At 42.6% G+C, this 13,256-nt stretch overlaps 1 protein-coding gene across 2 annotated transcripts in view; it reads left to right on the top strand.

Moving 5' to 3' along the window:
* Window positions 1–13,051: 13,051 nt before the first annotated feature.
* Window positions 13,052–13,256, top strand: part of CUNH11orf70 (chromosome unknown C11orf70 homolog) — a 30,383-nt gene continuing 30,178 nt past the window's right edge. For both annotated transcript variants that reach the window (XM_023709446.1, XM_004626154.2), the window contains exon 1: window positions 13,052–13,201. In XM_023709446.1, coding sequence (XP_023565214.1) covers window positions 13,092–13,201 — 110 coding nt within the window. In that variant the 5' untranslated portion in view covers window positions 13,052–13,091. The remainder of the gene's footprint in view (window positions 13,202–13,256) is intronic.

The following is a 13,256-nucleotide window of genomic DNA, read 5'->3' as shown; positions in this document are numbered from 1 at the left end:
AGCTATATTCCGAGCCCAAAATTGATTTGCAAGCAATCATTCTGACTCTCACGTCCATCTTTTAGCCCCTTGCCATTTTGCAAGCGTTCAGAAAGCTGCTCTACATAACTAACTTAACTTCTAACACATAAGCCCCCTTTGCAACAGTGAGCACCCAATAAATAATAACAATGGCTGACATTTGAATGTTTTCCATATGCTGAAGACTGGTATCAGGAGGGACTGTGTATTAGTTTATCACTTAATTATAAAGGCCTGAAGGCAGGCCTGGTGGCACATGCCTGTAATCTCAGCCCTCAGAAGAAGGCTGACGCAGGAGAATTGCCAGAAGTTTGAGGCCAGCCTGGGCTATAGAGTAAGTTCAAGGCCTGAATTATACAGCAAGAGTCCATCTCAAACAAAACAAAAGAAAACAGAATAAAGCATTTGACCCAGCTGCCACAATCAACTTTACGCATCGAATCTCTAGATACCTTCGTGTATGTGGAGCTGGGGGTGGAAAAATAGTAACAGCAAATGTTACATGAATAGCTTTACACCTTATTCCAATCAAATTATTTAAAAGCATTCACAATGAGCTACAAGGTTTAAAAATATATGAACCTCAACTGGTCGCGGCGGTTCACACCTGGACTCCTCGCACTCGCAAGACTGAGGCAGGAGGATACCTGTAAGTTCAAGACCAGCCTGGGCTACACAGTGAGCTCAAGACCAGCCTGAACCACATAGAGAGACCCCTGTCTCAAAGACAAAAAAAAAAAAGGAAAGAAAGAAAAACAGGCACCTCAAAACTGTGTGATCCTTTAGCCAAAGACTATTATACAGATTTTGAAGTCTCTAGGAACTTTCTCTTCTCTGTATTGATGGTTATTCAAGTGTACAATACAGAACATGATGAGCTGGTTTAGCAAAATCATGTGGTTTCTGAGGAACTGTTTATTGCAAATCACAACAATCTCTTTTAAAAATCAGCATGAGCCCATCCCTCTCTAAAAAAAAAAGATAAAAAATGTCAAGAATGCGCTGTTATCTAGGATCTGCAGAGAGACCTGCCTGCAGGAGCTGCCCCCCACCCCCACCCCCGCGGCTCCCCACATTGCAACACGCACGACTTACCTGGGGCCTCGCTGGCTGTGCCTTCTGGACCAAGAAGCCAGATAAACATCACACTCTAAAGAGACACCGAGGAAAAGTCCCAAACGGAGCCCTGCAAGTACCGTCATGGCTCCAAATGCAAACCAGCACACACTGCCTTAGAGATGAGCGAAGGAAGATAAAGGCGGAGGGACCTGGCTCCGCGGCCGGCCGGCCGGAGGGGCTCGCCGTGCACACCCAGCCGCAAGCACCTCGGGGCTTCGTGCGTTCCGGTAAAGGCGCCCTCTCGGCCGGCCGCGCGCTTTTCAAGGCCTGGTCCCTAAGCCTTACCGGGAGACAGTAGTGACACTTAGGAAGTGGGACCTAGGGTAGAGGTCACCAGAGGCTACCCTGAAACCAGCTTGTGGACCGCAGTCTACGCGTCCTGTTTCTTGTCCTGTTCCCTGGCTGGGCCGACAAGCAAAAGCTTGGCTGTGATGCAGGACCTGCTCAGAGCCCAAAGCGCCGCGGCCGCTCGGGCTGGGCTGGAACCTTTCGAACCACGAACCGAAATAACCCTTTTTGCCTTTATAAGTTAATTCTCCCAGGTATTTCTGTACGGCAAGAAGGTTACTAAACAAGCCTTTCCCTCAAGCTCTACCAGACAGCAAGCTCTTAGGTTAACCCACCTACATGAAGGAATAAAAATAAATAAGTAAATAAATAATAATAATCATGAGGAGGAGGAGGAGGAGGAGGAGGAGGAGGAGGAGGAGAAGTCACCTCCTCCACCAGAAGAGCCTTCATCCTGCGCAGCAAATTCCCTAAAGTTGAGCCCCTGTTGGTTTCTTCCACGTTTTCCTCCACCTCAGGAATTACTTAGTTACAGCCTCTGGTTGGGCCTTAGCCACGCACCCCGACCCTAGGCAAGCGCTGGAAGCAGTCAGATTTCTGTGGGAGACTGGTGTGTGTGGCTTTATAACATTTCATAAATCTTGTTGAAAGAAATGTAAACTAAAAACAGGATTTTGCAATAAAAAGTATTTTTATAGATAACTAAACAAAGACTAACAGGAATAGAACCCAACCATTAGGAGACAAAGGAGTTGCTTTTTTTCTTTCTTTTTTTTTTTTTTTTTTTTTTTTGTAATTGCTTTTCTTGACAGCCCTAAAATCCTTTAAATTAACCTCAAAGACAGGATGCCTGTCACAGAACAGAGACGTTCCAGCCCCTACTTGTTTACATCTTCCCGAGGCCATCACCCCACCCCCAACCCTTCCCTATTTGTCTTCCAGAACAAAAGGCCCTGGAGCCTAACCCTGTCTGTTACTGAAACTCACAGTCCATCAGGAACCACAAAACCATCAGGAAACACTGCTGTCCTTGAACAAAATCAAAGTTAATAAGCCCATGATTATGATCCTGACCGGGCAGCACACACCTGGCCCTGCAAAAGGCACAAACAAATGTTTTCTTAATTCCTGCAACTATTCAGATAAGACACTGGGAGTCAGGGAAGATAACTGGTCAAAATCTTTGCATTAGCTCTACTTAAAACCTTTCTAGTAGCTGGGTGTGGTGGCACAGCCCTGTGATCCCAACACTCAAAGCGAGGCTGACACAGGAGGATCATTGCGACTCTGAGACCAGTCTGGGCTACAAAATGAGCTCAAGGTCAGCCTGAACTGCATAGCAAGACTGTCATCTAAAAAAGACAAAAAATAAGATAAAAATAAAACCTATGACATGAACCTATACACCATAAATTACTTACAAGTTTACTAAAATTAAAATTAATGTATAACTTTATTCACAAGTAAATAATTCCATATAAATTAACTTTATAAATTGCGATATTTTTTATGTATTTAGTACAGAGTCTCACTACATAGATTGTTCTCATAATGATCCTCCTGTTTTCAGCCTCCCAACCACTGAGATTACAGGCACGCACCACCATACCCAGAGTATAAATTCTTATCCATTTAAATAGAAGCCCTAAGTGCTCAAATTATTTTTGTCTGGCAGGTCACTTTTGTTTTGTTGGTGCTGCTGCTATTGTTGTTTTGACACTGCCTGATGTGTAGACTAGGTTGGCCTCAATCCCATGATCCTCACGCTTCACCATATTTTAGATTAAATATACCTAGGCAGCAAGGATATCTATAGGTAATCTCTTTCTTTCTTTCTTTCTTCTTTCTTTCTTTCTTTCTTTCTTTCTTTCTTTCTTTCTTTCTTTTTGTGTGTGTATTTTAGGGAAGGGTCTGCAAGGTGTTCAGAGTCTCACTACTAGATCCGACTCGTAGTGATCTACCTGTTTATAGCCTCCCAAGAGCTGGGATTACAGGCACCATGCCACCAAGCCCAGTCTTGATTGCTGTCTCAGCACACCCCGGGGGTGGGGCTGGCATGGCAGGCCGGGGAATCAAACTTCCATCCCGTGCACCTGCTTGCAGGTGCTTTAGTCCACTGAGCTATTTGGCCGGCCCTCTATAGCTAATCTTAATGCTTATAACAAAAATATAACTGTTCAGCAGGACGCAGGAGAGCTACAACCTGCACCCAGTGCGCGCAGGCACAGAGCTTTTAAGAACTTGGGCAGACTCTGGGCAGTCTGTGGGACTCTGGTAAGCTCTGCCCGTAGCCCCCAGGGTACAGGGTGGAGCTTGTGCTGCTCTCAGTCCAACCTCACAAAAACTTAGGAGGATGCTGAGTGGCCTCTGGGATGCAGGCGAGTTTCAATCTGTGGACCCAGCCTGAGCAGCCGCAAAGCTTTATTGGAGCCATGCAAGAACTTTGGCAGACAAAGAGCAGACTGTGGGACTCCATCTGGGTGATTACTGGGAGCTTCAAAAATGTCAAAACAAAGGAGCAAAAGACAATCTCAATCCTCTAGCCCACCCAAAACAAATCCAGGTGACATAGACATATAAGAACTTGGAAATCACATGCCTGAAATTTCTGAAATGATATCAACTGAGTAAACAAACAAGTCCACCAGGCTATAGGAAAAATAAGATCAGAAATAATCTCTCAGCTCAAAGAAGAGATGACAGCAATCATGAAAGAATTGCTCAGCACAGCTAAAAAAGACAGACTGAAAAAAAATAGAAGAGAATGGAAAAGTGATGGAAACATTGAATAAACATACAGGAAAGAGTTAGAATGCACGAGACAGATTCAGATATTCTTATAAAACTTCTTGAATGACACAGAAGATAAACTTTCAGAACTTGAAGACACTGGTGCAGCTAATGAACATGAAAGGAAAGATCTCTTAAAACTAAAAAAAAAGGGAGGGAAGGGAGATAGCTCAGTAGAATAAGTGCTTGCCTGGCAAGCACAAGGGCCTGAGTTCAATTCCCGGTTAAACCAAAAAATAAAATAAAATAAAAAAATAGAAAAAGGAACTAGGAAATAATTCAGCAACTACAAGAGAATGCAAAGAAAAATAATGTAAGAATAACAGATATCAATGAAGCAGCGGGAGACAGCACAAATGACATAAAAAGACTATTTGCAGAATTATTAGCAGAAAATTTTCCAAATGTGAGAAAAGAGCCGGACATACAGGTAAGTGAGGGATACAGAATTCCATACAGCCAGAATCACAATAAATCTTCACCTACACACATAATAATCAAGATCTCAGAAATCGGCGGGGGGCGGGCATGGAGCTGGGGCGGTTCACTGTGCTAGGCCGCCTAGCGGGGTCGGTGCTCAGTGGCAGGGCTGTTCGTCAGTGTGCAGCAGCAGCAGCAGCAGCGAGCCGGCGATTGGAAAGTGGAGCAAGAGGGTGGGCGTGTGACGGGCCCGAGGTTTCCGCAGCACCGCCGCAGCAATGGCCCCGATTAAGACCCATCTGCCAGGGTTTGTGGAGCAGGCTGGTGCGCTGAAGGCCAAGGGGGTGCAGGTGGTGGCATGTCTGAGTGTTAACGATGTCTTTGCGACTGGAGAGTGGGGTAAAGCCCACAAAGCAGAAGGCAAGGTCCGACTTCTAGCTGATCCCACTGGGGCCTTTGGGAAGGAGACAGATTTATTGCTGGACAATTCACTGGTACCCCTCTTTGGGAATCGCCGGCTCAAGAGGTTCTCCATGGTGATAGAAGATGGTGTGGTAAAGACCCTGAATGTGGAGCCAGATGGCACAGGCCTCACCTACAGCCTGGCCCCCAACATCCTCTCGCAGCTCTGAGGCCCAGTGGCAAACACTCCTTCTGCCCTTTCCTGTCACACCTGCCCAGCCTGGATAGAGAGCCCTGATCCTTCCTCAGCTTCAGTGACATGATTGGAGTGCTGGCTACTTTTCTGCAATTAAACATTTCTGGTTGTAAAAAAAAAAAAAAAAAAAAAAAAGATCTCAGAAATCCAGCAAAAGAATCAATTATTAAAAGGTGCTAGAGAGAAGAAACAGATCACCTACAGGAAAGCCCATCAGAATCATAGATTTCTCAACAAAAACCATCGAATCAAGAAGAGTGTGGAGTGCAGTATTTCAGGTCCTGAAAGAAAAGAACCTCCAACCCAGACTGATGTACCCTGCAAAACAATCTATCAAACTCATTGGTGAGATAAGATCCTTCCATGGCAAAGAACAACTAAAGAGAATCATGACCACCAAACCAACCCTGCAAAGAGTCCTGACAGATATTCTAAAGACAAACAGACAGAAGTGATCACAGCTTCAAGAATAACAGAAAGGAGCCACCAAATAGAGCAAGGAATTAAAAACAGGGGGGAAGTGTGGAACCTAAAGTAGGAAAATAACATGACAAAGATAAACCAGTATGTATCAGTTATGACCATCAAGATAAACGGCCTTAGTTCACCGATCAAAAGAAGCAGACAAAAAAGAAAAAGAAACAGACTAGCAGAGTAGATTAAGAAGCAAAAATTCAACAATATGCTACATACAAGAAACACACTTAACTCAAAAAGAAATTCACGGACTAAAAGTCAAAGGATGAAAAACAATCCTCCATGCCACAGGAAATCAGAAAAAAGCAGGGTAGCTATCCTGGCTGCTGACAGTATCAACTTCAAATCAAAACTCATTCAAAGAGATAAAGAAGATCACTACATACTTGTTAAGGGAAAACTGCAAGAGGAAGAGACAACAATGATAAGTATATGTGCACCTAATGAAGGAGCACCCACCTATATAAGACAAATTTTAACACATGCAAAATCAAATGGTGGACTCAACACACGACTGTCACAAAGAGATAGATCAACTAGGAAAAAAAAAATCAGCAAAGAAATAACAGAATGAAATCAAATTTGTGAAGAAATTGACTTGGTGGACCTTTATGGAGTGTTTCACAAAACAACATCAGAATGCACACTCTTCTCAACTGCACATGGGATGGGATATTCTCCAAAATAGACCATAAACTAGCACATAGAGCATTCTTAAATAAACGCAAAAGAACTGAAATTATCCCATACATACTATCTGACCATAGTACAATAAAACTGGAAATTATTGACAAAAGAAACTATAAAAACTCCATAAATACATGGAAATCAAATAACCTCCGAGACAATCAGTGGGTCACAGATGAAATTAAAGAAGAGATTAAAAAATATTTACAATCAAATGAAAATGCAGATACAACCTACCAAAACCCATGGGATGCAATGAAAGCTGTCTTAAGAGGAAAATTTACAGTGGTAAATTTGCACATGAGGAAAACAGAACAAGCCCAAATAAATGTATGTTATGCTGCACCTCAAGCTCCTAGAAAACAAAGAGCAAGTCAAGCCCAAAGCCCAAAGAAGGCAGGAAATTATGATTTCTTTTTTTTTTTTTAAATTTTATTTGTGTGTGTGTGTGTGTGTGTGTGTGTGTGTGTGTGTGTGTGTGTGTAGCCAGCTCAGCCCACCAGGGGGCGGTGCTGGCTGGCCTGTGGTGCTGGGGGATTGAACCGTGGTCCCCGTGCTTTGCCAAGCTTGTTCTAAGTAGGTGCTTTAGACCACTAGGAAATTATGAAGATTAGAGCAGAAATTAATGCAGTGGAGCCAAAGAAAACAGTGCAAAGAATAAATGAATCAAAGAGTTGGTTCTTTGAACGAATAAATAATACTGATAAATCCCTAGCCACACTAATCCAAAAAGGAAAAAAAAAAAAAAAAAACAAATTTGCTGGGTTCCATAGTGTAATGGTGACACTCTGGACTCTGAAAAACCCAAATTCATGCAATAAAGAATGAAAAGAGAAAAATCACCTCAGCCCCTAAAGTAATTCAGAAAATCATCAATACCTACCTCCAAAATCTTTACTCTCACAGGATGGAAAACACAGGAAATGGACAGTTTCCTAGATACATATGAACTGCCAAAGCTGAGTCAAGAAGATATACAAACTCCAAGTAATCCAATAATGAGAAATGAAATTGAAAATGTAATTTAAAAAAAAAATCTACCAACAAACAAATGCCCAGGTCCCAATAGATTCACAGCAAATTTCTACAAGAAATTTAGAAAGGACTCAATGACAACTTTTCTCAAACACTTCAGTGAAATCGAAAGGAAAGCAATTCTCCCAAACTCATTTCTAGAGGCAAGTATTACTCTGATTCCAAAACCAGAGAAAGATCCAACTAAAAAAGAGAATTCCAACCAATCTACTGATTATAAATGCAAAAATGCTCAATAAAATACTATCAAACAGAGTACAACAAATCATCAAGAAGATTACACATCATGACCAAGTGGGATTCATTCCAGGAATGCAAAGATGATTCAACATACACAAATCCACAAATGTAATATACTACATCAATAGAACCTAGAACAAAAACTACATGGTCATCTCAATAGATGCAGAAAAAGCTTTTGGCAAAGTCCAACACTCATTTGTTGTAGTGAGCCCTTTTTGGTCCTCCTCTCAGTCCAAGAAGTTTATGTTTGTAATCCCAAAGATAAGTTATTGGAATCCCACCAAGTTAATTCCAATCTACCACTCCTGTTGCAACCCACAGCAAAAATAAAGACACTAAAGCATATTTATAATTATGGGGAGCCAAGAGGTCATAAGTCCAGCCATGGTCATGGCTAACGGGAACAAAGGCCTCAACCCAGGGCTGAATCCGGGTTTCATTCAGTCATGAAGGAGGAGTGGTTTGAGGATGAATGACTGAGAATGGCAGGAAGTAGATGAGCACTGTGAGGTGGACTAGGTAGGAGGCCTGCATTTAGCTCTGCGATATGCACAGAGAAGAATGTGCAGAAAAAGTGATTTGCATTATACTATTGAGACAGTATCTAATGTTTTGGAGTCTGGTGCTTCAGCTCTGACGTGTAGTCTTTCAAGGCCCAGGAAGTCATAGCCACTATCTCAAGACTCAATCCCAGCAGACAGTGTGGAGCACTGGTTCTTCATCCTGTCTCTACCTGGCTCATATTAATGAGCAGCAGGTGTGGGTTTTCAGAGAAACATACCTGCCATCTTCAAAGACTACCACCAAGGGCCAAGGAGATGGCTTAGTAGAATAAGTGCTTCCCTGGCAAGCTCAAGGGCTTGAGTACAATCTCCAGTTCCGAAAAAAAAAAAAAAAAAAAAAGCTCATACTCAGCTCAATTTCCCTTGGGCTGGGGAGATGGCTCAGTAAGTAGAATACGTGCTTCCCTGGAAAGCTCAAGGGTCTGAGTTCAATCCCCAATTTTGAAAAAAAAAAAAAGACTACCACCAGCACCTCGCTAGACCAATATGCATTGCTTAAAGCCAACTGAAAGGATAAGGAAAAGTCCTAGCCAGCTCTGTACCTATTAATATATAGAAATAGGGTCAGACACACCAAAATAGAGATAACTGCTCTTATTTAAAGGAGAGTCACCCAGGTGGTCCTCCACAGTTCATGATAAAAACCCTACAGAGAATTGGAATAGTCTATATCTCAACCTGATAAAGACCATCTATGAGAAACCAACAGCCAACATCATACTAAATAGGCAAAAACTGAAGGTCTTCACTTTAACATCAGGAACAAGACAAGGATATCCACTGTTTCCACTCCTATTCAATATAGTTCTGGAAACATTAGCCAGAGAAATTAGACCAGAGAGAAATAAAAGAAATAGGATTGGCAAAAAAAGAAGTGAAATTATCATTATTTGCAGATGACATGATACTCTACATAGAGGACCCCAAAAACTCCACCAAGAGTCTTGTAGATTTAACCACCAAATTCAGCAAGGTAACAGGATAGAAAGTCAACACCCAAAATCCAGTAGCATTTTCATACACAAAGAATGCACTGACAGAGAAATTAGGGAAACCACGCCTTTCACAGTAACAGCCAAAAAGATGAAATACTTAGGAATCAATCTCATAAAGGACATAAAAGATTTATACAGTGAAAATTATAGTACTCTGAGAAAAGCGAGTGAAGAGGATCTGAGAAAATTGAAAGCTAGTCCATGGTACTAGATAGGAAGAACCAACATTGTGAAAATGGCCATACTCCAAAATTGTACTGATGCAATGCAATCCCAAATAAAATACTACTAGTATAACTCAAAGAGTTAGAGAAAACTTTTCTCAAATTCGTCTGGAACCAGAAGAGACCCAGAATATCAAAAGCAATCCTGAAAACTAAAGGAAAGGTAGGAGGTAGCACAATCCCTGACCTGAAATTATATTTTAAAGCTGCTATGACAAAATCAGCATGGTACTGGCACAGAAACAGACTTGAGGATCAGTGGAACAGATTAGGAGATGCACATACAACTTCAAACACACTCAGCTACCTTATCTTTGATAAAGGGGCCAAAATGCTCACTGGAAGAAAGATAGCCTCTTTAATAAATGGTGCTGGAAAAAACTGATTTTCCACATGCCGAAGGTGAAAACTAGACCCATGCCTATCGCAATGCACAAAACTACAGTCAAAATGGATCAAAGATTTAAATATTAAAACAGAAACACTAAATCTTCTGGAGGAAGATGTAGGTAGAAATCTTAAAGACATAGGGCATATAGAGAGTTCATGAACAAAAACCAAACTGCATAGGAAATACTTCAAAGAATCAACAACTGGGATCTCCTCTTTTTGAAAAGTGTCTGCACTTCAAAGTAAATCTCCAACAAAGTAAAAAGAAAACCCACAAACTGGGAAAAATTATAGCCAACTGTTCCTCTGACAAAGGCCTTCTATCTGGAATGTATAAAGAATTCTTTTAAAAAGTACCCCCCTACCAAATTCAAAGACCCAATCCAAAGATGGGCATCTGAGATGAATATACACTTCTCAGAGGAAAAAATACAAATGGCAAATAAATATATGAAAAAATGTTCAATGTCGTTGGTCATTTGAGAAACACAAATTAAAACAACACTGAGATTCCATCTCACCCCAGAAAGAATGGCTAACATTAAGAAGTCAGCCAATAACAAATGCTAGAAGGGCTGTGGGGAAAAGGAATCCTCCTGCCCTATTGGTGGGAGGGCAGACTGATGCAACCAGCATGGAAATCAGTGTGGAGATCCCTTAAGAAGCTAGAATTGGAGGTCCCGTCAAGCTAGCTATTCCCTTCCTGGGTGTTCTTCCAGAAGAACTGAAAACCTCACACCACAGAAATATATGTGCACCATGGTCATAGCACAGTTTGTCATAGCTAAATTTTACAAACAACCCAGATGCCCACCAACTGAACAATGGATAAAGAAGATGTGGTATTGTTACACAATGGAATATTATTCAGCTATAAAACAGGATAAATCTGAGTCTTTTGTCAGTAAATGGATGCAATTAGAGAACATACTCTTAAATAAAATAAATCAGACCCACATGTGAAAACATCATATTGTCTTCTTACTGTGAGAATCTAAAAGAGAAAATGGAATCTGAAGGGTACAATAGACACTGGGAAAGGGAATGAACTTATTCAAATGGAAAGAACTGGGGCCAGGGAGATGGCTCAGCAGAATACGCACTTCCCTGGTGAGCACAAGGGCCTGAGTTCAATCCCCGGTTCTGGAAAAAAAAAAAAAAAAAAAAGGAAAGAATTAGTTGAGGAGAAGAACAGCAGAGGGAGTGGGTGAAAGAGATATATCTAGGTATGCAAGCAGGATGATTTAACTGTATTGTGCATTTCTGCTTGCCTATGGAAAGAAGTAAATAATATTTAATTTGTTTTTTCTCCTTTTTCAATTGTTCATACTTTTTTACTTCTTAATTTCTTTTTTTTTTTTTTTTTTTTTTTGTTGCTCGAATGCCTTCAGGGCACTTTTGGCCAGCGGGAGAGGTGTGAGGTTCGAACTCCAGCAACCTGAGGCTGACAGCTTTGTGGAAGCAGCCACTTAAAGGCCTGAGCTAGGGCCAGGCCCCCTACTTCTTAATTTCTTATACACTTCTTTTTCTTTCTTCCAATTTTATATGCATATATCGGGTAACATGAATAACTAGTTGGAAGACAACTCTGTGTGTTACAACAAATACTGTGAAATTCATTTTACTTTGTTAAATGAAAAATGTTGTGTGCATGTGGTTCTAGTCTCTTCCCTCTCTCCTCTCCCTCTCCCCTCTCTTCTCTCTTCTCTCTCCTCTTCCCTCTCTCCTCTCTCCTCTCCCCTCTTTCCTCCCTCAGTTCTCCTTTGCCCTCTCCCCTCTGTCTTTCTCTCTTTCCTCTCTCCTCTCTCCTCTCTCCCTCCTACCTCTCCCTCTCCCTCTTACTCTCTCTCTCTGACCTGCTGCTGATGATAAAAATAACCAAGACCAGTCTTCAAGGAAAGGAATAATTTAGTCCCTACTCTGAAGCCATCATGTGCTACCATTAGAGAAAAAAAAAAAAAAAAAAAAAAAAAAAACAGAAATTATAGACAGAAAAGACCGGTTTCAATAGGAAATAAATATTTCACAGTAAACAGCATATTGCCATGCAGTCTGTACGGAAAGTCTCTTTTTTTGTTTGTTTTTTTTTGCAGAACCGGGGATTGAACTCAGGCCCTTGCACTTGCCAGGCAAGCACTTATTCTACCGAGCTATCTCCCCTGCCCCGGAAAGTCTTTTAAGCCTTCAGATGTTACTTTTTAAAAAGAAAAAAAAAAAAAAAAGCCAGATAGTAAAACCATACTGTATTTTCCAAGTAGTCACACAGGCATTGGTCCTCCAACAGATATAAACCTAATTAAAAAATAATCTTAATTCAAAAACGTCTGAGCCACTCAAAACTTTGATCACGGTAGATCTTTGATTGCAGCGTTAAGACCATGTTCAATAACTGCAGTGTTTAAGATCATGTTCAGGGCCGGGGAGATAGCTCAGTAGAAAAAGTGTGTGCCTGGCAAGTGCAGGGTCCTGAGTTCAATCTCGGGTACCAGAAAAAAAAAAAAAGATCATGCTCAATAATTATTAAGAGGCAGTGAGAGGACCAGTGAGACAGCTCAGCAGATTAAACCACCTAAGCTTAGGCAAGTTTAGGCAAGCACAAGGACCCAGGTTCAATCCCCTGCACCACAGAATCCAGGCGAAGTGACACAGGCCTATAATCCCAGCCCTGGGGTGGCTGAAAACAGAAGGATCACTGTGAGTCCGAGCTGCGCAGTGAGACCCTGTAACAAATACATACATACATACGTACGTACGTAGGCACATACATACATAAAAGAAACAAGAGGCCGAGGCAGGATCGTTGAGAGTTCAAGACCAGTCTGGTCAACAGAGCGCAAGCCAGCCTGAACTACACAGCGAGATCCTGTCTCAAAAAGATAAAAAGAGGTAGTGACGAGTAACAACTGGCAATTTGTTCTGTCCACAACTCCGAGCTCCCACAGCCACTAAACAGCGAGGGTTCTCGGGGTGACGCAGGGGCAGCGGCGAGAACCGCACCGAGACCGCCCGCTGCCACGCGAAGCCCCGCCCCCAGCCCCTCCCAGTGGCGAAGCAGAACCCTATGAATGGTTGGCGGTGGCCCCGCCCATTGGCCCCGCCCCGGAAGTGCGCCCGCCCTCGCCCGCGAGTCGCTGCGTCTCTATGGAAACCGCCCGCCTGCTAGCCGGCAGCTACCACAGCCATGGCCGCTGGGGAGCCCGGGGCTTCAGGCGGTTACTGCTTCAGGTTCCTGCCTCAGAGGACCTTCGCCTCTCTGAGCGCCCCGGAGACCACCGGCCGGCTCCGCCAGTGGTGAGGGCCGCGGGCCGGGCCAGGAGCCCCCGGGCCTGCGGGCCGCGAGCCGGCC

The sequence above is a fragment of the Octodon degus genome, unplaced genomic scaffold (assembly GCF_000260255.1).
Source record: "Octodon degus isolate 3935 unplaced genomic scaffold, OctDeg1.0 scaffold00012, whole genome shotgun sequence".
Taxonomy (NCBI): domain Eukaryota; kingdom Metazoa; phylum Chordata; class Mammalia; order Rodentia; family Octodontidae; genus Octodon; species Octodon degus.
This window is presented reverse-complemented; position numbering and strand designations above follow the sequence as displayed.